This window comes from Pleurodeles waltl, chromosome 12 (genome assembly GCF_031143425.1).
Source record: "Pleurodeles waltl isolate 20211129_DDA chromosome 12, aPleWal1.hap1.20221129, whole genome shotgun sequence".
Lineage (NCBI taxonomy): Eukaryota > Metazoa > Chordata > Amphibia > Caudata > Salamandridae > Pleurodeles > Pleurodeles waltl.
This window is the reverse complement of record NC_090451.1, coordinates 706,725,583-706,753,259: the sequence shown is the minus strand read 5'-3', so window position 1 is coordinate 706,753,259 and position 27,677 is coordinate 706,725,583. Positions and strand designations below refer to the sequence as shown.

The 27,677-nt window shown below is 43.9% G+C and overlaps 1 protein-coding gene across 9 annotated transcripts in view; it reads left to right on the top strand.

Annotated features, from left to right (window-relative positions):
• Positions 1-27,677, top strand: part of LOC138266928 (calmodulin-binding transcription activator 2-like) — an 863,356-nt gene that overhangs the window by 100,876 nt on the left and 734,803 nt on the right. For all 9 annotated transcript variants that reach the window (XM_069215705.1, XM_069215704.1, XM_069215702.1 and 6 more), the window contains exon 3: positions 10,849-10,952. In XM_069215705.1, the coding sequence (XP_069071806.1) occupies positions 10,849-10,952 (104 nt within the window). The remainder of the gene's footprint in view (positions 1-10,848; positions 10,953-27,677) is intronic.

Here is a 27,677-nt window from a genome sequence, read left to right as displayed (position 1 = left end):
CTCAGGTGGCCCAAGCAACACTGGTTTACAGAGCTCCTCCTGATGTCGGAACGCAAACAAATTCACCTCCCACCACTACCAACATTATTAACCAGGAACAAGGGCCAAATTCTGCATCTAGACCCACCATCTCTCCATTTGTGTGCATGGCACCTGAATTCAATGATTTTAAAGACCTAAACATTCCCCAGGACTGTAGAGATATCCTGTCCAAGGCAAGAGCTGAAACCACCACAAAAACATACAGATTAAAATGGAAAAGATTCTGTGTGTGGTGTCAGCCATCTATCCAGCACCCCTTAAAAGCATCACCTGAACAGATTCTGACGTATCTCCTATCACTAGCTAAATCTGGATTGGTGCATGCTTCGGTCAAGGTCCACCTTGCAGCAATATCAAGATATAGACGGTCATCTCATTCTCCTTCTCTTTGCTCCTAAATAATCATTAAACTATTTATGGAAGGATTATTCAGAGCTTTCTCTCCAGTTAGAGCTCCGTCCCCTGGAATGGCGTCTCAATATAGATCTCTCACAACTAACCTATTGAACCTATTCATAAAACAAATTTAAAATGTCTTATTTGCAAAGTAGCATTGTTACTGGTGCTCACCTCTGCTAGAAGGGTCAGCGAAAAAACAGCTTTCACTACACAGGAAGCATTCATGCAATTCACAGAGGACTACGTTCTCGTAAGAACGAATCCTCGATTAATTCCCAAAGTACCAACTCCATTCCATCTGAATTAACCCATAATTTTTTCACTTTTTCCGCGAACCCTGACACCCCACTGGGACAATCACTTCAAACTCTGGATGTAAAGAGGTGCCTTAAATTCTGTTTGCATCATACTAAGCCCATACGCACATCTGATCAACTTTATGTGTCATATAGACAAGCACATCAAGGACTGGCAGTTACTGAGGCCACGATTGCAAGATAAATTTCCACTGCTATCCAGTTTTGTCATTCAAAGGCGGGTAAACGGCTTACAGTTAAAACCAGAGCACACTCAACAAGGGCAGTGTCCACTTCAGCTGCTCTGGCTGCAGGTGTGCCATTTTAAAAGATTTACCGTGCTGCATCGTGGAAGAGTACCCACACATTTAAGCAGCACTACTGCCTGCATTTGGCGCACTGCAAAGATGCAGCTGTAAGACAGGCAGTGGTACGGCATTTTTTCCAGTAAGGTGAGTCTCGGTTTAGGATATTTTGTATATTACTAGTGAACTGGTTTACTTGTCATACGCTTTTATTTGTATGCCTGTCATTCTTTTTCTACCATGTTACGATTAGATTAGACGATGTAGCTATGTTGCATTGTTTATTACCCACCATCCATAAAAGATAATTATATTGCTTCAAAGCCTACTTATAATAACTGCTTGCTATTCTGATTCAAGCATGTGAATCTAGGAAAGATCCAATATTGGATAAGAAAATGAGTTACTTACCTGAAAAAACAGCTATCCAGCATTGGTATCTTACAAAGATTCACATGCGATCTACCCTCCTCCACCAAGAGGCTCCCCTTACAGCTCATATTAAAATAATTACACTTTTGCTTGAAAATCTGAGGGAAACAGTCTCTCTTGGGAGTGTTCTGGAGGGGGCTGTAGCCTGATTGGTTGTAGTCCGAGTTTGGTCATTTTTTTTTTAAATACATAGATATGTTAATAATAAAGAGACTACTCGTAGCCATTGAGGCCTATGGTAATGAAGCATACTGCTACGTTATGGTACTGTGGAACCCCCACTTAAATGAAGTGGAATGATTCAAGCATGTGAATCTATGAAAGATACCTATACTGGATAACTGCAGTTACGGGTAAGTAACTCATTTTCACCTACAGCCACAGTTACAGGTAATTAACTCATTTTCATCTATAGCCACATATGCCATTGAATGGAAAATGTTAATTACCCAGTAAGCATCTGTTCATAGCATGTAGTTCTGTAGATTCGCATGCACCCTCTCTCCTCCCCGGACCCCTGTAGCTGTTGCAATTAAATTATATTTTTAAATATTTGTACATTGGTCTTTACATTTTGCATGGATATCTCTTTCTTACACTCCTTTCTCACCCGCCTGCGGGAAGACAATCTAACAAAGTAGTTTATGCCCATGCACTATATCACTGAGAGAAATCGTCACTTGATTCCGTGATTCAGAACTCTTCTTTGAAGAAAAACAACTTGCACCACTCCAGACCGACTATATGGTTGGAGTATGCAGGGCATGTGAATCTACAGCACTACATGCCACGAACAGATGCTTGCTGAGAAACATTTTCCTTTTCTTATCTGTCAGTTTGCCACTGAGGTCCTTGAGCGTGGTCTGTCTGCCAGAGCACTATGCCCGCTGGGATATGGCGAGTGGGATTTTTTTTCCCAATGTTCCAGAGAAATTTGGGAATGCATTCACACAAATGATTCATGATGGGCAGAATCGGGTAAGTATATATTGAAAGCTAGTCTGGTCATAGAAGACAAAGTGGGCTTATGCATGGATGACTGCTACTTTATGTTCCGGGGAAACGCAGGTAACCCATATGGAAATGCCATTTGACTGAGCCAGGCTTTTTAGCAAAGGTGGTTCTGTGTTGGAGCACTTCAAAGACATAGCTGTGCTGTGGCTCACTCCTTGGGTTGGCTGTCTCCAACCTCTCAATTCCACCAACAGTTCTCAAAGTTCAGAGGATAATCTTGTGGTCTTGCCTATCGCCAAAGATGACCCCATGACAGCTCCTTTGTGGCTACAGAGGACTTGGTGGTTTTAGTGTCTGCGGCCACCAGCATGGACAGCAAGCACTCCTTATTGCCTTCCCTGACTGCAACTATTCTGTTCTGATTCGCCTGTCTCCCCCACTCCCCATTCCACTATTTTACCGTGATCCTGGGCAGCCAGTAGAGGAAAAACATAGTTTTATCTACCTTGCTGGCAAGTAATTACTGTCAACTAGTGGGTGTTGAAGATTGTTCATCTTGGTTACATACTCCCTTTTGTGTCCACTCCCGCTCCTTTCTGTTTTTCCTCAGAGTTTGGAAGACAATGCCTACTCTCTTGTCCAGGAAGTTCGGTCAGTGTTGGCCCAAGGCTAAGAAGTGAGGGTTCCAGAAGCAGAGAAAGGAAAGGAAAGTTACTACTGATACTTCTTGTTCCCAAAAAGGCCGGACAACTCAGGCCGATATTATAACTTTAGTTCTTGAGCACTTTTTTTTTAAGGAAAAGGTCAAGATGTTCCCTTACGCTCAGGTCCCTTCTACCATGGATCTGGAACAGTGAATGACGTCCTTAGGCTTACCTTCATATGCTTGTCTTACAGATCCTTCCTTCAGTTTGTGGCAGGGTTGAAACACTTTGTTTACTGTCCTTCCCTTCAGTCTCAGCTGAGCAGGTGAGGGCAGTGGTTGAGGCCCATCTGTCAGGGTAGGGATACTCATATTCTCGTACCTTGATCGCTGCCTGTGGAAAGTGAGCTTGCTGCAGTCATTTGAGGTCCACCTGCAGACAGCAGTTTTCTTGCTGTACTCTAAATTCTAGGTTAGTGAATCAAATCCCATGTGCACCTGGCAAACCAAATTCACTTCATAGGGGCCATTCTGGGTATGGAGGCTTTCAGGGCCTGGTATGTTAAGATCCCACTGTTTGGGCTCACTCCTGTGTCCCATCATGGATGATTCTAAAGCTTCTTGGCCTTCTGGCCTTATGCGTCCCGTTGTCTCCAGTACTCATTGGCACATGTAAGCTCTGCAGTGGGCTCAATGCTGGAGTTTCCTTTCAGATAACATCCGCACCTCTGATGAGGCAGTCCAGGAACTTCGTTGGTGGCTGATGGAGGCCTACCAGACCTGTAGTAGGAAGTTCTCCATTCCACACTTAAAGTTCACAGTAGTGATGGATGCATCATTTCTGAGGTGGGCCTATTACCTGAACCTGGTAGAAATCAGAGACCTTTTGTTTCTGGAGCAGCAGAGGCATCTTTTCAATCTTCAGGAACTGCATGCTATTCTGTTGACCCGGAAGGCGTTTCTACCATCCATCAGGAAGGGGTTACTAGTCCAGGTCCTAAAGGACCACTCAGAGGCCATGTAATACTGCAACAAGAAGGGCAATGTATGGTTGTTTCCTCCACAACCCTTCTTTTTTGTTTCCACCACAACTCTCATAGGAGCACAAGATCTTTCATCAGTTGAATGTAAAGAGGGCTCTTTGTTTTTACATAGATCCGTTCTAAGGAGTATGAGGTCAGTGACAAGTTTTTTTGATTCTCTGGTGTAATTCAGAAATAAACCTTGTCCAAATGGATTGTCCATAAAAATGTTTTTTGCTGGCCAGGTGGGCAATTTGGCTCATTTCACCAGGGCCAGGACTTCCACTATGGCGAGAGCAAGAGGTTTTCTGGTGCTCGGCATCTGCAGGGATTTCACATGGGCGTCTATTCTTGCCTTCGCAAGACATTAATGTCTTTGAGTGCTAGGTACTAGTCAATTGTCTATTCTGAGGAGATGTCTGCTATCCATTCGAGTAACAAGTTGCTTCTCTCATAGGGAATTTCCACGTATAGTCATAAGCGTTGAATAGTTCCGCCCGCCTGCGGGGACCCCAGAGCACTTTTTCCAATATAACATCTTTAAGTGTTCGCGTTCGTTTTACTTCAGGAAGGCCTGCAAAGTCACTTAAGAATGTCCATATGCAGCCTAGAGGAAAGGCTACAGTGTCCAAAATTCTTCTTCCAGTTTTCTTTAAAAAGGACAAAGTTAAGGCATATGCATTCAAATGCATGAATTAGTTGAAAATGTTGCTGAAAAAATCCTTCACAAACCTTTTTATATTGTAAAACAATGATGAAGGAGTCCAGGGCAGTGTTGCACATAGGCTGCCATTATCAATGAAGAAAAAGGAGACTGTGACTTTAAGAGCAGCCAGTTCTCCAGTATGCCTAGAGAGAGGCAGTAACCTCTTTTCTTTTTTCTGGCTCCTGCTGACAGGACCCTGGAGCATTGAGCTCGACCTTTTTAGTTTTTTTCTTTAAAAATTCACTGAAAATCTCAGTAAAAACGGTTTCACTCTACGTCTTTTGACTTTCTTTCTTGATTTGTGACTTTTTCTGACTGAAATTAAGGCATTTTTTCCAGTAAAAATGCCTTCTCTATTTGACAAATGCCCACGATGTGGCAGAAAACAGGCCAATACAGACTCTCATGATAGCTGTATCATCTGCCTGCCATTTTCATACATTCCTGCCTCCTTTAACATCTGCAAGTCATTTTCCAGACGTACCCTGCTTGACAGGGAGAAGATTCACCTTCAACGGAGTGCAGAGAGATGACACCCAGAAGCGAGTGGGACCTCTGAGCGAGGGGAAGGTCAGTCTTCCACCAGAGCTCTTCCTTCAGCCTTCAGTGGACGTGGAAGGTCTGAGAAGCGTTTGTCTGCAAGAAAATGCTTTCGTCCCGGTCGACGTCGAGGAGGTTGAAAGGAGGTATGACGCTGACATGTTCGCCGTTGAAGTCTGGCTCGATGTCACACAAACGTTGCCACTCGACGACAAGACACCACACGACGTTGAGGACTCCACGGCACGCGATGTCGGAACATATCGACGTCTAGGTGAAGGAAATGTAGATGTCGCAGTTCGAAGTTGAGGTCCTGCTCAATGTCGACACCAACAAGTCAGAGAGGAAGATCGACGTTGAACAGTCCCTCGACGTCGAGAAGGATCTAGTCTTCATCGGATTTGCACCATTCCCCTTTCCAGTGCTTCTTCCTTTGTTGCCTTCCCTTCACACCTCTCCTCCTCCAGCTGCTACCCCTCCTCCTCAACCTTCACCTCCAAGTCTGACTCCACTGTGGCCGGCTGCTCCGGTTCTCCCAGCACCCGTACCACCTCCGGTGCCTCAAGCGCCCAGGCTCCCAGACCGCACTCAAGATCGCACAACCATTCTGCTCATGTCCATCTGCCATCTGGCCGTTCAGGGTCAAGACATTCCCACAACAGATCTAGGCAAAGATCAAGATCACATGCCTACCGTGATAGAGATTCCTCGTCCTAAACCAGGGGCTGTTCACCTACTCTAACAGCTTCACCTCAACCTCGTTCCTCACCGGTTGATGATATCAATACCTTTGATAAAATTCTAGTATGAGGTGTGACAAAACTCAACATTCCGATGGCTGTTCCAACTCCATCTACTTCGATTATATTTGAGACTCTCCAGCAGGGCATAGCCGCCAGACATTTGCTAGCACTAGTGCCTGGTCTTCTGGAATCTGCTATGGAAGTCTTCCTTACGCCGGCTACAACTAATTCTGCTCCCTATAGACTACATAAAAAGTATTGTCCTCCGGAACCAGATCCTTTGTTTCTATGCTCCGATCCTCCACCTGATTCGGTGGTAATACTGGCTGCACACAAATCTCACACTACTTCTCCATCTTCTACCTCTCCTTCTGTCAAAGAGAGTAAGAAAGTGGATTCAACAGGCTGCAAAGTCTGTAGTTGGGCTGCAACCCCTGAAGGCGGCAAGCGCAACAGCCCTCTTGGGCAGATATGATAGGGCCCTGTGGGACTCCCTACTCCAGTTTGCCGATCACCGCCCGAGAGATCAGAAGGAGGATTTTTTGGAGATCGTCCAAGAAGGTGCCATGGTCTTTAACCAGATCATTAGTGCAGCGGCGGACTCTTCCTTGCTCTCTACACATACATACTGCCACAGGGTAACGCTAGGGAGGCATTCATGGCTATGTCTAACATCACTCAAACCGGACACTCAGCAACGCATTCAGAACCTGCCATTTTCAGGCTCCACTCCGTTCGGCTGTCACACTGAGGATGAGATGGTAAGGATGAAGGTTGAGGTGGACCATTGAAGGCAGTGGGCCTTGAAAAAAACAAAGAGAAATGAAGGCCCTTATGACCTTTCCAACGTCGCTATTCTACTCAGAGGGTTAAAAACCCTCAGTGGCTGCCTGCAAGAACTCAGCAGCGGCTTCATGTCAACTATCTCAAATCCACAACATTATCCTGTCCAGAAAGTGCACTACTTAGGAGCTACCATAGACACACTACAGGCAAAAGTATGTTCTCCGGAAGATCAACGCTTATCCATTCTCCAGAAGTGTTGTGCGCTCCAAACTATGCATCACCCAACAGTGCGCACAGTCTCCTCACTTCTAGGCTCCTTGGCTTCCTGCATCTTACTGACACCCAACGCTCGCCTCCACATGCGACCTCTTCAGGAGTGCCCGGAGGACCAATGGAATCGACTATCTGGATTTGCGAAGACCGAATCTTTCTGTCCACTCATGCAATCAGATCTCTCACTTGGTGGTGTTCTCCAACCAATCTCCTACAAGGGAAGCCTTTCCGTCCACAGCCTCCATCACAGACTATTGTGACAGATGCCTCTTTCCTCGGATGGGGGCACATATGTGTCACCTACAAACACAAGGCCTCTGGTCTCCAAAGGAGGCATCATACCACATCATTCTCCTCGAGGTCCGTGCGGTGCACCTAGCTCTCAAGGCATTTCTCCCGTCCTTCACCACTGACACCCTGCTTGTCCAGACAGACAATAAAACCACCATATATTACCTGAATAAGCAAGGGGGAACCAGATCCAGAGTCTTGTCTCAAGAGGCCCAGACAATATGGCACTGGCCAGGAGGTTGAAAATAGTATCAACTCACCTTCCAGGCGCTCAGAATGTACAAGCGGATGCCCTCAGGAGAGTTCTCGAAGAGAACCACGAGTGGGTGCCCAACAAAGATGTCTTTCAAGATATTTTCCGTTTGGTCCTTCTATTGACCTCTTCGCCACAGAGGATAACAGAAAATGTCGCAACTTCGCCACCGCATCCAGAATCGTTGGGGAATGCTCTATGGATAGACTGGTCCAACAAATTTCTGTACACCTTTCCACCAATTACACTGATCCAAGCAGTCCTCCTCAAACTCTCAACGACTTCAGCCAGAATGATCCTCTTTGCACCAGAGTGGCAGAGGCAATGGTGGTTCCAGGACCTCCTTAACCGGTCGTTCTGACCACATCTCAGGCTGCCATGCAGGCCAGACCTCCTAACGAAATTCGGAAGCCAGATGAGACACCCCAATCTCTACTCCTTGAGTTTGACAGCATGACTCCTAAGTTAGTACAGTATGGACACCCAAGTCTTCCACAGGATTGTATAGAAATCCTAAAAGAGGCGAAACGGCCATCCACCCGTGCGGCGTATTCCTTCAGATGGAAGAGATTCTGCAAATGGTGTTCCTCCAAAATGATAGACCCTACATCTTGCCAAGAAGATGTCATTCTTCCATACTTGTTACACCTGGCTAAATCTGGTCTGCAACTCTCTTCTATTACGGTCCATCTGGCAGCTCTGACTTTATATAGAGAAGGTCCTTCGCAAGCCTATTTCTTTAGGATACCAGTCATCAGAGATTTCCGAGAAGGGTTAAGGAAGTTCTTTCCTCCAGTTAGGCGCCCTTCTCCTCCATGGGAGGTTAATGTGGTCCTTTTGCGCCTCATGCATATCCCATTTGAGCCCATACACAAAGCATCTCTCCAGCACCTAACTTGAAAAACTGCTTTCCTTGTGGCAATTACATCAACACGAAGGGTTAGCGAGATTCAGGCTCTCTGTGCTCACGAGCCTTACACTGTATTCCACTCCTCCAAGGTAGTGATGCGAACACATCCTAAATTCCTGCCCAAGGTTATCTCTGACTTTCATGTCAACCAGTCGATTTTCTTGCCAATTTTCTTTCAAAACCCATCTACTCCAGAAGAGAGGCCTCTCCACGAAAGGCCTCCAAGCGCTGTGCAGAAATCTTAAAAAACACAGCATTGGGGACAGAGATTAGAACAACAGTGTTTTTAATAGCCGCTGTGAAAGGAAAGTTTGTGGCTAGTTTTTTGTAGGGTCAATGGTAGAGAGTTCCACAGGTTGACTCCAAGATATAACATGGATCTTCCTCCTCATTTGGCTTTTTTTATTGGGTGAATATCAGCTAAGGCTGCCGATGATGACCTAAGATGTCTGACAGGCTTATGAAAAGAGGCCAGAGTTCACAGAAGTGGCGGGCCTTTGTCATGAAGGGCTCTATGAATATAGCATAAGGTTTTGAATTTTATCCGTTGCTCCAAAGGGAACCAATGCAGTCGAAAGAGCTGATCTGGTCAATTCATGCCTGGGTATTTTGAAGAGGAGGCGGGCAGTCGTATTCTGTACCACCTGCAATTTCTTTTTGATATATTTTGGCGCACCGAGAAACAAGGCGTTCCCATAGTCCAAGCGAGAGATAATTAATGCCTGTATAATAAGTCTCTTTGCAATGGGTGGGAGTGTTTTAAAAAAAAAATCTGAGAAGTCTAAATATGCCAAAACAGGAAGAGGACAGTTTCTTCGCTTGATGATCTATGGTCAACCATGGATCAAAACATACTCTGAGACTCTTGATGTGTTCCTCAGGCAAGGGTAAATCTCCTAGTGAATGTAAAACTGTGGAGATTAGGTTTGGTTTAGCTTGATGACCCAAGATCATAACCTCTGTCTTGTCTCCATTCAGCTTGAGTCTACAGCCAGACATTCATTTGGATACTGCCTGTTAACATGGGGTGAGCGATGAGTCAACTGAGTTCTGATCGGTAGAGAAAGATACCACCAGCTGGGTGTCATCTGCGTATGAAACTAAGGAGAGGCCGTATGGTTCCACTACATTTGCCATTGGTGACATGTAGATAATAAATAGTGTAGGGCTGAGAGAAGAACCCTGAGGCACTCCTCAGTTGCTCTTGAAACAGCTGGAATAAAAGGAACGATCCAGTACTTGAAATGATCTTGCTTCTAGAAACAAAGTAAACCAACTTAGAGCCTTCCCTATAACTCCGCTTTCCCTCATTCTCTGGAGTAAGATATTGTGATCAACAGTATCAAAGGTGGCACTGAGGTCAAGAAGCAAAATTGCCGATACCAGGCCCTGATCCAAGCGTTTCCTGACTTCTTCTGTAACTCCAATTAGAGTGGATTCCGTACTGTGTAATGGTCTGAAGCCTATCCGGGAAGGATGAAGAATGTTATTGTCTTCCAGGAAGATAGATGAGTATTCACATGTTTTTCAAGTATCTTAACGAGGCCTGGCAGCATAGAGATGGGTTTGTAGTTGTTGGGTATGAATGTATCTAGGTTGGGTTTCTTAAGCAAAGGTTTCACAATTGCGTTTTTCCATTGAGGATGGATAGTGTTGGCTGACAATGACAGATTCAGCAAATCAGTTACAACGGGGACTATTATTGATGCCCCTTGTCCTAAGATTGATGGGGGAACCGGATCCAAGGGAGACCCTGATTTAAGGGTGATCAGTAGTGTTGAGACCGTTTCCAGAGAGAGGGGAGGAATCTGTGTGAACCTCGCTGAGCCATTGAGGCATTGCTCGCCTCCAGCTTGGTGACTGTGGGTACCTGTCGGGAAGGCTGAATAAATGTCTAAAATTTGTTTCGGAAAAAATAGAGCTAGGTCATTACTATGTTTATGAGAGGCTTCTATGACATCTGTTTGTGCCTGGGGGAGGTAAATTCTCCTAATAAGAGAAAGATTTTTTTAGCAGAGTTAGAGCTCTGTTCAATTTTATCTGCATAGTAAGTGCTTTGTGCTGCTTTGATTTACACATGAAACCTTCTAATAGCCTTCCTGTGTGGGAGCAGTTGCTTATTCAGTTGTACGCCAGGGGAAATTCAAAAGGTGGGGATTCTGAAGTTAGAATATCCACAAGAAACAGCATAACAGAGGGTTAGTAACTTGTTCTTCGGATTGGTAAAATTTTTCATTTTGTTTAATTTCATAGAGAACAATCATCACATTAAGGTTTTCCTGCCTAAGAAGCTTCTGGAGTGTTTACCAAAGTGTACCCTGCTGCCCAAAGAGAGGTTACGATGGAACACGAATGAGGTTAGTTACTACTGTCCATCCTCAAATTTTTTGGACATTTGTCTTTTCACCATTTTCATTTGCTGATTAAGTCCGGCTTCAAATACCTGTACGAGGTGGCCGTGCCATTTGCAGAATATGTATTTGCATTTTTCCCTTGCAGATGAATTAGTAGCCCATCTCCAAAGTTAGGACTTCAAAAATCGTTTTGTGAAACATGTTGGAGTTCACTGTAGGTAGGCCTATTTTGCTTTCCTTGGCCAGAAATGCATTATTTTTTATTTATTTTAATTTATAGCAATCATCAAGAGTTGTTACCATGTTTGAATTGTAGTAAGCCTCAGGCTTGCAGAACAGGGTATTGTGTGATTGGTAATTTCAAGTTAGCTAACAAATCTATATTACCTAGTTAGAGCAGCGCCAAGGAAGCCATAGTTTCATCGTTGTCTGCATGGGAATTACCTTGACTCTCTGTACAGTTTTGTTAACAGCCATAATTGGTTGTTTGTGCAATAAATGGGGACATAGTCTTGATCATTACGAATAGTAGGTGTTATACTTGTTATGTTGTATGTATTTATAAAGCGCACCATCACCTTCAAGAGTATCCTGGTGCTGAGCAGGTGTGCATGCCTAGGCCTGCATGTGGTAGGTTGGTTAATTGAAAAGTTAGATCTTCGGCTTTGTGCTGAATACCAAGAAGTGAGAAGGCTCTGATGTGGGGTGGGAGGGCCTCACTTAAGGTGTGATGTAAGAGAACTCTCGTCCTCCTGATCTGGTCTGTGTATGCGTGGAATGTGTGCAAGTAGGAGTCCTAGATGTAGCACAGGGTTTTACCCATTCTGTGTCTATGGGAAAATGTGTTCGTACATATGGCCCAAAGTCTGCGGGTGGTTCGTGGAATGAGATGCAACTGTTCAGGGAGGTGGGACCTGAGTTGTACAGTTCCTTGAATGTCGGTATGAGGAGTTTGAATTTAGCTTGTATCATGAAACAGTGTAGTTCACTGAGGTGCCATGTGAGTTTGTGTGTCCTTCCCGTATGTTGGCACTTATATTCCAAATCTTCTGCACCATAGGGTGATGTTTGATGGGCTAGGGCACTTACATGGAGGTCTTTTTATGATTAACAAATAGCTGAGATAACATAGTTCCATGCAGGATTATGAGGTAGGTATTTTGTTATATATGGCTCTCACTCAGAGCCTGTAGCATGAACTTCAGTTTGTAAATTAGCTTATTCATTGCTATGACGTAGCAACTGTGGATAACAAATGTTGTTACTCACTGGTGCTGTGTTATAAAGGAATTTCAAACTGATCTGACAGCCCTCTCTGGGAGCCTCTAAGTGCAGCGTTGGCTTTCTGCTTGGATGGAGGGCATGTCGGAAGTTGGTCCAGTGTGTGGTGAACACCTGTGGTGTTACACCTTATTAGTGAGTGTTACAGAGCATAGACAGCCAGGGCTCGGTGTGGTGAGCAGTCAACACTTATCTGGAAGGCCTGTGAAGCACTTGCAACACCACAGTAGTCACCCACTGACTAATCACACATGAAAGGAACCACACAGTGTTGCAGAAATAAAGGTACTTTATTATAGGCACACCAAACTAGACTACCATCGGTATACTTCCCTCTGGAAGTAGAAACATAGGAAATACACACAGGTAAGTAATTAGGAATAGCATAAACTAGCAAGAGCCCTATAGGGGGACCAAACCATATACTAAAACAAGCATTTGCAATGCAATAGGTATTGCATTTGCTTGAGTTAGAGCTATTGACATTGTAAATTCATAACTGGGCTTCATTCCAGTATTGGAACTTTCATACATTCACATGCTTGAATCATTCCCCGTCGTCGAGATGGGAGCCCCCGGTACATTTAACCAAGCAGTGTTACCATAGATTTAAAACTAAGGGCCCCTATGCCTCTTAATTTAACACTCTATCAGAGTCATTTTAAGAAAAAAGAACCAAATTCAGAATCCACCAATCAGAAGACACCACCCTCTAGAACCCTCCTGAGAGAAGCTCCAGTACCTCAGATTTTCTACTGTACGTCGTGCTAGGGAGTCTCCTCAGAGCTCTGCTCTTTCTTCATACTTTTTGGATTAGCTCTAAGCTGATTTTCTTCTGCTAAACCTGTTTTTACTGATTGTGGGTAAGGCCTATGGCATGTCTGACAAGGAAAAGAAAGGTTTATTCAGATCCTGCAATACCTGTGGGAAAAAGTGATTACACTCCGAAGACCCTCATCCGGATTGCATATACTGCCTCTACCACGACCACTCGGCTAAGGACTGCACGGCTTGTCGTACCTTTTCTTCTAAGACCCTGAAGGATAGAGAGGGCAGATTATTGATATGGCTGCAAAAACTTAAATCTAGAGGTAATCCAGTCTCTGATTCAGACAGTGATGACTCCTCAACATAGTCCAAAAAGTCACCAAAAAGGGCTAGATCACATTCAAGATCTTCATCAGAGCAACCAAGAAAGACCTACAAAAAATACCACCTCAGGGTCTTACAAAGGCTGCAGCCCTTCCACTTTGCCTCATAGATTCATCACAAAAGGGGAAAGAGGTCATGCCAGCAGCTCTGAAAGGCATAAAAATCATCTTTTGTACCTCCATCTGCGTCTGCTGCACCTTTCAAAAGGCCCTCCTCTGCTCCTGTGGCAAAGACTATACCGTCGATGACAGCCTCATCATCGTTGACGACGTCGGTGAGTGCCTTCTCACCGTTGACGACAGTTTCCATTTCATCATCGCTAAGGAGAGATTATTAAAACATATACAATTATAATATAAATCTTCATAAGAAATAGACTTTTGGCATTAGACTGTAATGTTCAAAACATCAACTAGATGGCACCATAATAAAAATATCATTTATAAGAACCATGGTCATATAATCATATTGTTAGCTCCTAGACGGGATAGTTCCATGAAAAATCAGGATAAAGTAATGCAGTGTAAGGTCATTAAAACTTCTCCCAGCTGTAAAACAAAAGTTGTAGCCACAGGAAAGCTTAAAAAACACAGAATGGTGGGAAGGGTTATTATTTTGGTGTCCCCACTAACCCAGTGTGGGGACCCAGCGATGATGTAGACAGAAAGAGCGTTTGGAACGTGGTCCCATTGTCCTAGGACCACTGCAGGCTGAGTTAAGAGCAAAAACGTTTTGTAAAAGTAATGCCCTGCAAAGCATTATGGGACAAATTGCAATGCCACGAATATTTTAATATGTTGAAATGACTGTAATGCTTAGAACACCCATAGAGGACACCACAATGAAAATAGCATTTGCAAGAAACATGGCCTTTCAGTGAGCCCCTACAACCACCTAAACAGAAAATGGTAATAAATAATGCAATGGAACCATATATTTAGCCACTAGAGGGCATACTGCATGATATATATATATATATATATATATATATATATATATATATATATATATATATATATATATATATATATAAAATCAGGAGTAGCAGGCCTATAACATTGCTATTACAAACACAGCTTTTAAAACACAATCTATTCCCAGCTGTAAAACAAACATTCCAGGTATGAGAGCTTAAACAGACACTGAATGGTGGCAGGGGTTATTATTTAGGGCTTCCAACTAACCTAGTGATGTAGACAGAAAGGGCACATTGTCGTGAACGTTTTGGTAGTGGTCCCATTGTCCAAGGCTACCACAGGCTGAGTTATGAACAAAAATGTTTTGCAAAAGTAATGCACTGCAAAGCATTATGGAACGAATTTCCTGAGTGCAGTGAATATTATAGTGTCAGCTGTCCCGCTGTGCCAGGAGAGCTTCTTTCACATTGAGGATTTCTGTTTTAGGTAAAGCATTCACCAATTTCAAGTGTTTTAAGGGGAGAGCCTCTAGAAATGACTCTGATTAGGTAACTGTGAACAATGTGTCTAGCGCTCCAATAGCGGCGATCGAGTTCATGCTGTTGTGTCATGTTTGCTCTGTGAGCGCTATGGCTGCCATGCAACACAAAGGGGAGAGACAAAAGAAATAGTTTGCCCACGCTGAAGTATATTGGCAATTGTGCAATAATCCATGTAACAGGGGCAGTATGCAAGGCGTGAGGAAAACCGCCTCAAGGCGGGACAAACATAAAGCATTTACCAGTGACATCAAGTGATTTTTGAAAGACAAGCCCACGAACAAGTGGAAGTGATGGGCATGACATGGGCGTGGTTAAAAGCCCACAATACGTACAACAGATAAAAGCGCTTGCACGCTCAACCTAAAAATGTCTCTGTTTTAATGGAAAGTGCTGCACGGTATTCGGAATATTTAGAAAGACCACATTCACTAACACAACCTCTCTTGTAGGGGTTTTCTATGTATAGTCATAAGCGGAGAATTATTCCCCCCGCCTTTGGGGACCCAAAGCACTTTTTCCAGTATAACTTCTTAAGTGTTGATTTTAGATTTACTTCAGGAAGGCCTGCAAAGTAACTTAAGAGTGTCAATATGCAGCCTAAAGGAAAGGCTACAGTGTCCGAAATTCTTCATCTTGGTTGATTGTAAAATGACAGCTAGCTAAGGCACATGGATTCAAATGCCTGAATAAGGTGATATTTAGCGGAACAAAATCCTTCACAAACCTTTTTGTAATATAAAATTAGGATGAAAGAGTGCAGGGCAGTGTAGCCCATGGACTGCTATTATAAATGAAGAAAAGGAGACTGTGTCTTTAAGAATAACTGGTCCTCTAGTACCCCAGATCCTACTAGCCTTAGGTGACTTTGCAGGCCTTTCTGAAGTAAGGCGAACATCAACACTTAAGATGTTATATTGGAAATGGTGCTCTGGGGTCCCCGCTGGCAGCGGAACTATTCTACACTTATGAATATCATTGAAATACCCCATGAGAAAAGTGGAGTTACAAGTAAGGAACTATTCATTTTCTTCTTAACACGAGGGTGGTCTTAATATGTTCAGAACATATTTTAGACAATCTTTGAATTTCACACAAACCTGTTAGTCTTGGAACTTTCATAGATTCACATGCTTGAATCATTCCCTGTCGTCGAGATGGGAGTCCCCGGTATAATTTACACAAGTAGTGTCAAGATATAATAACAAAGAAAAAAGGCCCTAGGCCTCTTCAATTTAACAGTCTATCAGAGTCATTTTGTGAAAAGGACCAAACTTGAGCATCCACCAATCAGGCGACAGCACCCTCTAGAATCCTCCTGAGAGAAGCTCCAGCACCTCAGATTTTCTACCGCATGTCGTGCTAGGGAGTCTCCTCAGAGCTCTGCTCTTTCTTCACACCTTTTCAACATTTTCTCTCAGAGAAACTTATCTATCTTGATTTGTCAACTATTTTCCAACTATGTCTGACAAGGAGAAGAAGGGTCTTTTCAGAGACTGCAAGACATTCTGAAGACCCTCACCAGGACTGCATTTACTGCCTCTACCCAGACCATTCAGCTAAAGACTGTAAGATTTGTTGTACCTTTTCCTCTAAGACTTTAAAGGACAGTTTCTGACTCTGAGTGTGATGAATCTTCAACATCCAAGAGATCATCAAAGAGGGCGAGATCAGGCTCAAGATCTCCCTCCCAACTCTCAAGAAAAGCCCACAAAAAGACTGCTTCAGGATCTTAGAAGGGCCGCAGCCCATCTTCCTCTCCTAAGAAAAGCTTCCAGGAAAGAGGGGAGAAGTCATTCTACCAGTTCAGAGAGGCACAGAAAATCTTCCTCTATACCACCTTCTGTGCCTTTTAAGAAGCCATCCTCTGTAACTGTGAAAAAAGCATCGTCGACGGTACCGTCGGTGAGTACTTTTCCGACGACGACATCCAGTTCTGCGCTTCCACCGTCGACGGCTCCGTCGGTGACAACGTCGACGAGTACAGGTACCCCACCGTCGACGAGAACTTCAGCTACGACATCAGCGTCGACGGCACTGATGTCAGTGTCAGCCCTACCGTCGCCGACAACCTCGACGGTAGCCTCGTCAGCAAGACTTTCTTCTATTAAGATCTCCGTGCGCCCAGCATCTACGACACCGCCTACGACGAAGTCTATGTATGCGCCATCGACGACATCGTCGACGAGGGAGAAACATCCGAAAAGTGTGGAAAAGCTGACGCCAACTCATACATCACCTAGTACATACATCACCTAGTAAGGTGTCCTCCGTTGTTCCAGTACACCTTTTAGAGGGAGACGAAGACTCCGATGATGAGGGGCCATTTGGAACAGCCCACAGTCCATCCCAACTGAACGTAAAGTATCAGGAAGAGGAGGAGTATGAGGAAGCCTATGACCCCCAATTTTATGCAGAACAACAGTAATACCAACAGGGAGCATATATTCCATCCTCCCTATTGACTGACCTCAGAGCGATGTTGGCTGATAACAGCAGGCGGTTTCCCCCTCAAGGAGCACAACTTCCCCCATCGCCCGTCTCTGGGGTCACACTCCACATCAGAGGCCAAATTCCTTACCTCTCACGAATGTGGCTACTCCTGATATGACACTTCCTCAGGATACGGACATCTCAGAGGGGGATCAGGAAGAAGGGGAGCTGATGGACAATCACACCGAGTGGGACGAATACATCATCCCTGCTCCTCCTTCTCCTTCTCAATCTAAGGTGGAATCCCCACCAGAAGACATAGGAGGGTTTCACAATCTTCTCGAGAGAGCTGCCAAGCGTTTTGCTTTACCAATGCCAACCAAGCAAAATGACTGTTTCCTTTACGACTTTTACCTTTTCAGAAATCCGTGCGCTCTATCCCGATGGTTAACTACCTGTGGGAAGAGGGTCTTAAAGTCATGCATAATCCGGCTACAGTTACTGCAGTGCTACCTCGTTTAGATAAGAAATACAAGGCACCGGACGATGCACCAACATGTCTAACTGGACACCCTCCTCCGGATTCGGTGGTAGCTCAGGCAGCACAAAGAAGATCTAAGAACCCTTCTGCCCTGATTTCCGCACCCCCAGACAAAGAGGGTAGACGGCTAGATAATATAGGTAAAAGGTTTTCCTCTATGGCTAGCCTAGTGGTAAGAGCCGCCAACTCTTTGGCTATACTGGCTAGGTTTGATAGGCAACTTTGGGCGGACATTGCACCTTATATTGGCCAGTTGCCGGAAGATACAACATCAGAGGCAAACAAAACTGTACAGGAGGGTCAACGCACGTCTGCAGAACATATCGACTGTGCAATGGACATTGCAACCACTGCTTTTCGACAGCTCGCCGGTGCAGCGGTGCTTAGGAGGCAAGGTTGGCCTAAAGCTACCTCTTTCCGTCCAGAGGTGCAAAATAAAATCTTGGACTTACCTTTTGATGGCTAGGCGTTGTTTGGAAAGCACATTGATGACGCCTTACAATCCATCAAATCGGACACAGACACGGCAAGGTCACTAGGGACCCTGCAATATCGAAAGTCTTCCTTTCGACCTAGAGGGCGTGGCCAACCCTCATACAGAGGATATATCAACAACACAGATATTCCACCTATCCCTCCTCTTCCCAACAGTATCACCAATACTACTCACAGAGACAGCCGCCACAACCAGCCTATGGTAGACCTGGAGGTCGTGGACGCTCAACCCGCCCGGCCAAAGATTCGACTCATAGAACCTGATGCATCCGAGGCTCCGGCTACGTCCAACTCTCCTCCTTTCATTGTGGGCGGGAGGATATCTCTTTTCCTCGAACAATGGCAAGCCATCACTTCCGACAAGTGGGTCCTACAATTAGTGGAACTGGACCATACTTTAGAATTTACCCAACTACCTCCCTCCAACCCCCACCGCTGGACTCCTTCAAGATACCCTCAACAACTCAAAAAGGAGATCGACAAAGCTCCTCAAAGGAGCTGTAGAGAAGGTACCTCGAGCCCAGCGGGGAACAGGATTTTATTCCAGGTTCTTCCTCATTCGGAAAAAGTGGAAGGATTGGAGGCCGATCCTCGATTTAAGGGAGCTAAATGCCTACTTAAAAAAGCAATTGTTCCGTATAATCAGCCTACAGGACATCCTCCTGCGTCTCAACCAGGGATATTTTATGTCTACGCTAGACCTGAAAGACGCATACTTCCATATACCCATCCACCCTGCCCACAGAAAATACCTGAGATTCACCGTAGCCGGCAGCCATTTTCAATTCCATGTCCTTCCTTTCAGACTGAAATCCGCTCCCAGAATATTTACCAAATGTCTAGCACCAATCGCAGCCTTTCTCAGAAGGAGAAAACACCAAATGTTTCCATACTTAGACGATGGGCTGATAAAGGCAAAGACCTACGCAGGAGCGCACAGATCAACAAGAAAGTGCGTTTCCTTACTAACCAACCTCAGACTCACCATCAACTGGGAGAAATCCAAACCTCTACCAGCACAAAACATTACCTTTTTAGGGGCAAAACTGGACACACAATCCACCATTGCATGTCCCACTTTAGATAGGCCACAAAGGTTACTGACTCTAACAAGTTCCATACAGAAAAGAAGCAAGGTTACTGTCCGTCTGTTCAAGTCTCTATTGGGCATGATGTCTTCATGCATACCTCTAGTTCCTCTATGCCGTTTAAAGATGCGCCCCTTACAGGAGCAACTGAATTGTCAATGGCTCCAAGTGTCAGGCACTTTCGAGGATCAGATACTCATAACTCCAACAATACTCAGGGCTCTGAGATGGTGGTTTCTAAGGCATCATCTATCAATCGGCCTTTCGTTTCTACAGCAGCCAGCTCTGTGGACCATAACGACGGATGCATCCCTGGAAGGCTGGGGGGCTGTGCTAGAGGATCTGCAAATGTGACAGATGGCTACCGCATCTGCCATCGATGCATATCAATTGGCTGGAGCTCAGAGCAGTGCACCTGGCCTAACAGGCGTTTCTTCCCAAGATATCAGGATCGCAAGTGGTAATAAGGACGGACAACACCACCACGATGCATTACCTCAACAAACAAGGAGGCACAATATCTCTCACTCTCTCCAAAGAAGCCCAGACAATCTGGAATTGGGCCTCGCAGCAAGGCATCACATTATCAGCGGTACACGTGCCGGGAATAGACAACAAGACAGCAGATGCACTCAGCAGGCATAAGTCGAGCTGCCACGAGTGGGAGCTAGACCAGTCAATAGTGAACCACATTTTTTCCCAGTGGGGAACACCAACAGTATACCTGTTTTCAAGCAAGCACAACGCCAAATGCCAGTTCTTCGCAAGTTGGCATCACCAGAAGGGATCTTGGGGGAATGCGTTTTCGTTAGTCTGGTCAGACATCTTTGCTTACGCCTTTCCTCCAATTCCGTTGATCCCAAGGGTCCTCACGAAGGCGAAAGCAGAGCCGTGCACTCTGATATTAATAGCTCTGTACTGGCCGCGTCAGCATTGGTTCGCGGAACTTCTTCTTCTGTCAATCAAGCCTCACATTCCGCTGGAGCCGTTTCCCCAAATGCTGACAATGAACAATGGCCAGGTTTGGCACCCGGATCCGAAGTCGATGCGTTTATCAGCATGGCTCCTGACCACAGGGAGTTCGAACATTTGAATATCCCACAGGAATGTAGGGATACTTTGTCAAAAGCCAGAGCGGATAGCACCAATAAAACTTATTAATGTAAATGGAGACGATTCTGTGTCTGGTGTCATCAACGACAGACTGACCCATTAGTCTCACCACCAGAGGAAATATTACCGTACCTATTGCAGCTAGCTCAAGCTGGCCTGGCACATTCTTCCATTAAAATTCACCTAGCAGCGATAGATGCAAACAGACGTTCGGATGCTACACCCTCAATCTACTCCTCTCGTCTGATTAAGAGGTTCTTGAAGGGGCTTTTCAGAGTTTTCCCTCCTTTCAGGCCACCACCTCCTTCTTGGAACCTAAATATCATCTTAGCACAACTGATGAAGCATCCGTTTGAGCCGACCCATCGTGCTTCTCTCAAGTTCCTTTCATGGAAGGTTACTTTATTGGTAGCTCTCACATCAGCTAGGCGAGTCAGCGAGGTGCAAGCTCTCTCCATTCAAGAGCCATTCCTACAGATTAAACATGACAGACTGCTAATGCGCACTAACCCGCATTTTATTCCAAAGGTTCCTTCAGACTTTCACATCAATGAACCTTTAGTCTTTAAATCCTTTTTTCCTCATCCATCCAATCCAGCTGAGAGGGCATTACACTCCTTAGACGTTAAAAGATGTGTTCAATTCTATTTGGACAGGACTAAATCTTTTCGACGCTCTAATCAGCTGTTCGTAGCATACAGTGCTCCTAGGAAAGGACATCCACTCTCCAAGCAGAGTATTTCCAGATGGATCGCCTCAGCCATTCGCTTCTGCCATCAAGCAGCGGGCAAACCTCTGCACTCACCTGTACATGCTCACTCCACGAGGGCAGTCTCATCGTCAGCGGCGCTGTTCGCCAGAGTTTCACTACAAGACATTTGTAGGGCAGCAACATGGAAGAGCTGTCATACATTCACAAAACACTACTGCTTGGAATCTCTATCTCAGGGAGAGGTAGCAGTGGGTCAAGCGGTTCTCAGAAATCTCTTCAGGTGAAGGTGAGCCATCTCTTCTCCATCCCTCCATCCTAGAACAGGTATGCACATTGTTTATATCCCTTATATTCGCTTACACAGTTAAAAAAAAAAAGGAAAGTAAACAATAGTAAGAAAACATTCTGACAGACAGATAAGTGGTTTTTAATGATGGTATTCATATTACATACGTGTTTTGGGATACTTTTTGCTTTGTCATTCTGGATATCTGTGTGTGTGTGTATATATATATATATATATATATATATATATATATATATATATATATATAGGTATACCTTTATAGTTACATAGATTTATATACAGGAATATAATGAGGTTTCATGTATCAAGGTGTTTTCGATCAAATATGTTATTATACTACAATATGCATAGCTACTGCTCTCTACTCTGATTCAAGCATGTGAATCTATGAAAGTTCCAATACTGGAGTAAGAAAATAAGTTACTTACCTGTAACTGTAGTTCTCCAGTATTGGAATCTTTCGTAGATTCACATGCGACCCACCCGCCTCCCCGGAGAAGCTCACTTCACCTCTCTCTCTCTCTCTCTCTCTTTTTTCCTATATTGTACGCACTTGTGCTTGGAAAATCTGAGGTGCTGGAGCTTCTCTCAGGAGGATTATAGAGGGTGCTGTCGTCTTATTGGTGGATGCTCAAGTTTGGTCCTTTTCACAATATGACTCTGATAGACTGTTAAATTGAAGAGGCCTAGGGCCTTTTTTCTTTGTTATTATATCTTGACACTACTTGTGTAAAATTATACCGGGGACTCCCATCTCGACGATAGGGAATGATTCAAGCATGTGAATCTATGAAAGATTCCAATACTGGAGAACTACAGTTACAGGTAAGTAACTTATTTTCTTATCTGTAAAAAACTGCAAAATATATGCTTAATGTTCACAAGTTAACTGTGCAACAAGGCTACTTACAATATGTAATAGGAAGCTTAGCTTCTGATTTTGAGAACTGTAGGGTCTGTGGTGTACATAATTTATGAGCGGTAACATTCTCCTGCAGTGGAGATACTCATAGGAAGCAGCACAGCTGCATTTTTTCACGCTTGGTAATCTTCTTCGAACACATAATATCATTCAGAGAGACTTTTTCTTTTCCGTAATCACTTCTATTTTAAAAGTTGGGAGTTTCTGTGAACTACAGTCCATCTTCCTCTGCATGCACAAATTTACTTAAGAGTTGCAGACAGGATCTTCTGTGAATGTACAGCCACAGGATCACAGCCTTTTATGTTGGGTGAGATTCTGTACTCACCCAAGGTTGACTTTTCATAGTCAATCTTCAAAATTCAAAAAAGAAATGATAGTCAATTTGGGTTCCTTTTCTTCCCAAGTTAAATCTAGTTACCTATGAACACATTTCAAAGAAGAGAACCATTTTTCAATTAATTTGACAGCAAATCTATTTTCATGCTCACAATCACAAGACAGTGACTTAAATTATGGAAAAGAGGGCCAGATTGTTCTTTTTTTTGTTTTACTTTGGTGAATGAACATGCCACAGTACTAATCACATCAGTCAGTCAAATCCATTATTTAATCACCAACAAAGGAGAGTAGGAAAGAATTTAAAACAAAACGAGAGACCAGTAAAATGTAAAAACATCCCTCAACTAGACTACAGAACCTACATATTGATCCTCCTCCAGAGCATGATAAGAACAAATTTTCATGAATGTTGGTACATTTAGTGCACATTGCTACTTGGGGACGTTAGTCAACGTGCTAATATGGTGTTCATAGCAAGGTATTTATCTGAAATATGTTTGTGCAGAAAGAAAGGCCTGAATCTACAATTAAGATGTCTGGAAAGAGAATGTGAAATATTCCTCATTGTAGCTTGTTTTTCTAAACGCAGTACCAGAAAAACAAATGTAACAATTGATCAACTCCCTAGAGCTTCAGAGAACATTTCTGACACACACCGAGAACAGATCTACACTTTCTTTTGGAAGATGAACATTAGAAATATGTACTTTAGCCTTAATGCCTGGAGCCCAAGTAAAAGTGGCCATGTTTGTGTCACATGGGTCAATGACCGAGGACAAATCAGAGGGTTAGAAAAGTGGCATATACACTGAGAGGTGATGTCTAAGTCTGGACCAGCAGTACCTTTGGAGGGAAACACTACGGATTTCAGGCAGCTCTGTGCTGTAATGCACCTGGGCCAATTGGAGGGAGAAAAAGCAATATTGATGCCCTAACAGGGTTGGTGATGGGAGTGTAAAAACATAGACACAATCATAAAAGTGGGTTGCTTCCTTCATGTTGAACAGAGGCTGATGGTTGGTTCATTTTTCCATGACTGTTGGCAGGAATTGGTTAATTATGGAGAGTCATATGTGTAACAGAAACAGCAATCATAACTGGAGACTAAGTAGTCTGATTTTAACCAGACAGGAAAAAAGGCAACACCTGGAAGGCCATCTGCCTACTATATGTATTGAATAACTTGTCTGTATCCTAACTAGCTACTATTGCGAGTACAAGCAGGCTGGTAAACTGTCAAAAACGGAGATTCGTCAAGTTCCTTCAAATTGACCAACCTGTTCTGATACCAACTCTCTATATCGAGTGCTGAGAACGCTGATCTAACCTTCACCAAACAGTTATTTAAAATTATTTTTAAGAATTACAGACCAGGCAATGGCAGCTTTGATTTGACAGCTCTAATGTGTGATCACTGAGCAGCCTAATATAGTTATATATAGAACTGAAAATGAAGGACAAACAAACTTAAATTTATTATTACAAACCCAACCATAAAGATTGATAGGAACCAATAAGACGTCTGGTCATTATGAAATGCTGTTGCACATTAATTTGAGTCTTAGTACTTTTTAAAGGATTGTAATTAACTAGACAAATAAAACATTATTGCACAGTACCTCCAGAAAAGTAATAATATTAGACCTTAGCAAGAGGTCTTCCGTGTTATAAAAAGAGGGTACAGCTATGAAACTTCATTTAAAAGGAATTCATTAGGAATTTCCAACCCTGCTGTGGTGCTGATTTAGGAATCTAATTTCAAAATGTGCCTATACCACCTACAAAAGTATACTCACTGTGTATAAATCATGCTAGTGATTAACATTTTAGTTTCATTATTTTAGACTGGGTCTTTGTTTAAAAGAAACTTTTCTTATTGTCGTACTGTGTGGCATGCGTAGCTGTTGCATATTTTGGTCAAGTGAGACCTAAACAAATTGTGTTAAACTTTCTTCATTCCTCAGTGGATCACAGGCTGCACTGGGCTAGGTGTCCCCTCTCTCCCAAGTTTTTATGAAAAGCTGGACACAGCAGAGGACCTTAACGGCATGTGTCTAGTAGAAGCTGAACATATCAACTCTATGCTTGGGCTGTTCAAACCAAAACTGGACATGTAGTAATAGCAAGCAACCTTCATTTAGAACGTTTCCTTGTGTGGCACTCCAAATAATTTAGTGCAGCTGCTCAGCAACTTCATTCTGATTTCGTAATGTCAAATGACTGTCACTAAAAACCTTGAAAAGTTAAGAGCTATACCCATCTGCCTACCTAGGACAAAGCCTGCACTACTGCTAGAAAAACACTCTGTACCATATGTGGCATTCAGAGCTGTTCAGTTGGCCCCTGCCTATACATCTTTACCTTCCCACCTTTTAGCTCATAAAAAAGGGTATGTTTTATTTATCTTCTCTGCAAATGAAATGTTTATAAAGCTTTGCCCCCGTGCTAACAATAAATGTGCTGCTGTGCTTACTACAGCTTCTCAGAAAACAGACTGGTCTCGGCCTACGCTTCCTACTTCTCAATGCATAGTGTTACCTACGGAGCTTTGTTACTCCTCTCTATTTTATCTCTTGACTGGTCTCTAAAAGACTGATTACATACCCTTAATTTAATCCCACACTCAGCAGTGTGTTTCATCTATAGGACCAAAAGGAATTATCATGTTTCACTGATGCCAATTCCACTGTGCTAGCTGCCCCCTGAAGCTAGGGACATATACAGACAGCTTGTACAACTCTTAAAGCCATACGCACATCCACTCTACTACACATTACATAGCTGACAAACTTAAGCTGTATGAGAGCTTTATACCAATGTGAAATCCTGAAGCATTGCTGCTTGAACCTCTAACCTTTAAAAGGGAAAGGCTTCTCTCGAAGCACAACCAGAATATGGAACTCCTGACCGCCAAACTAACGTTTTACGACTTCAAAAGATACCTCTAAATCTAAGTTGAATACTCTTCCTGCTTCAAAGATGATTTAGCTAAACTCTTGTCCTCACTTTCGACCTCTCTGGTATTGTCTCTGCACTGATTGGTGTCTTGAGATTTACTACACTCTCCCCAGTTCACTAAACTACATCTTACATGTGGCACTAATCAACATTCTGATATGGCTGCTGCATCACATACTATATTCCAATGTTCTTGACTTTTAAATGCATCTACTGCCTCAGATAATGTAATTGTGTGTCTTGATAACAGATGGGTTATGTAAATTTGTAACTTATGTAGCAATCCTTTTCTGTTGTAATGAGCTCAAGCACCTTTGGGTAATGCCTTTGCTACATAAAAATGCGTAAATAAATAAATTGCATATATGTAGAAGGGTTCTGTAAGGAAATGCCTCGTTGGCATGGTTACCCCCTGACATTTTGCCTTTGCCGATGTCAAGTTATGATTTGAAAGTGTGCTGAGGCCTGCTAACCAGGCCCCAGCACCAGTGTTCTCTCGTAGGGGATTTCCATGTATAGTCATAAGCACTGAATAGTTCCGCGCGCCTGCGGGGACCCCGGAGCACTGTTGTGTAGTATATTCTTAAGTGCAATCATCAGCTCCTTGACAAAAAAGGTCTGTGAAAAACACTTAAGAATAACAATGTGCAGCCTATGTGAACAGCTACACAAGCCAAAATTGTTAGAAGAAAAAACAGTTGTAGTGTAAATTTCACGTTTAAACCTCTATTTATTCTATAAATACATAAATAAATACATTCTCATATTTTATTTACACCTCTCATGAGAATAAAACAATGTAGGGCAGTGTAGCCCATAGGCTGCCATTATACAGAATGAAAATAGAGCTGTGCCTTTAAGAAAGTAAAGTCTTCCTGTTTCCCATCATGCACAGCAAAAGGCAGTTGCCTCAGTTCTTTTTTCCGGCTCCTGCTGACAGGACCCTGAAGCATTGAGCTCTACCTCACAAAAGCTTTTGTGACAGAAATTCATTGAAATATCTTCTGAATTTCATTTTCACTCGACGTTTTTACCTTTGAGTGATCATTTTCTACTGATTTCTGTTAAATTCTGACAGAATTTGGAGGTTTTTTCTAGTTAGAAATGCCTTCACTTTTTGATAAATGTCCTTCTTGTGGAAGAAAGAAGGCTAAAACAGATCCACATAGGGTCTGTATAATTTGTCTTCCATCCAGCCACAAACCGGAGTCGTGTGACATTTGTAAAACCTTCTCTAGAAGAACCCTTCGTGATAGAGAGAAGATCCGACTTCAGGCGAGAGAGGACAGGAGAAAAAGTGGCCATTCCACTACAGAGCGAGGAGAAGGTCAGACTTCTACCAGGGCTCAACCTGTTTCCTCCATGACTCCTTCCAGACCTGCTGAAAAACGACATAGATCTCCGACGACGTCGAGAGCGTCGACGTCGAAGCAGGGAACGGCGCCAACATGTTCGCCGTCGAGGAGTGCTTCGCCGGCGAGAAAAAGGCATCGTTCGCCGTCGACAGCTATTTCGCCGTCGAGGCGGCGAAGACACCCGACGTCGAGAGGATCTGGGTCGCCGTCGACACGGCGAACACAGTCAACGTCAAGGAGATCCGAGTCGGGCTCGCCGTCGACACGGCGAGGGAGATCGCCGTCGAGAGAGAGTGTTCGCCGTCGGAGGCGTTCACCGTCACTGCACCGACATCGAGGTTCGTCGTCGAGAGATTCTCAGCGGCGAGACGAGTCGACGTCTAGAGGCACTCGCCGTCACCGCAGTTCGACGTCGAGGAGTGCTTCGACGTCGAGAAGACCATCTAAGAGGCCTAGAAGGGTTTATACAACCTCGGAATCCTCGGCCTCGCTTATCCTACTTCCAGCATCGCCACAGCTCTCGCAAAGGCAGTCGCCGTTACCACAGACGCCGGTAACACCTACGGCTCCTCT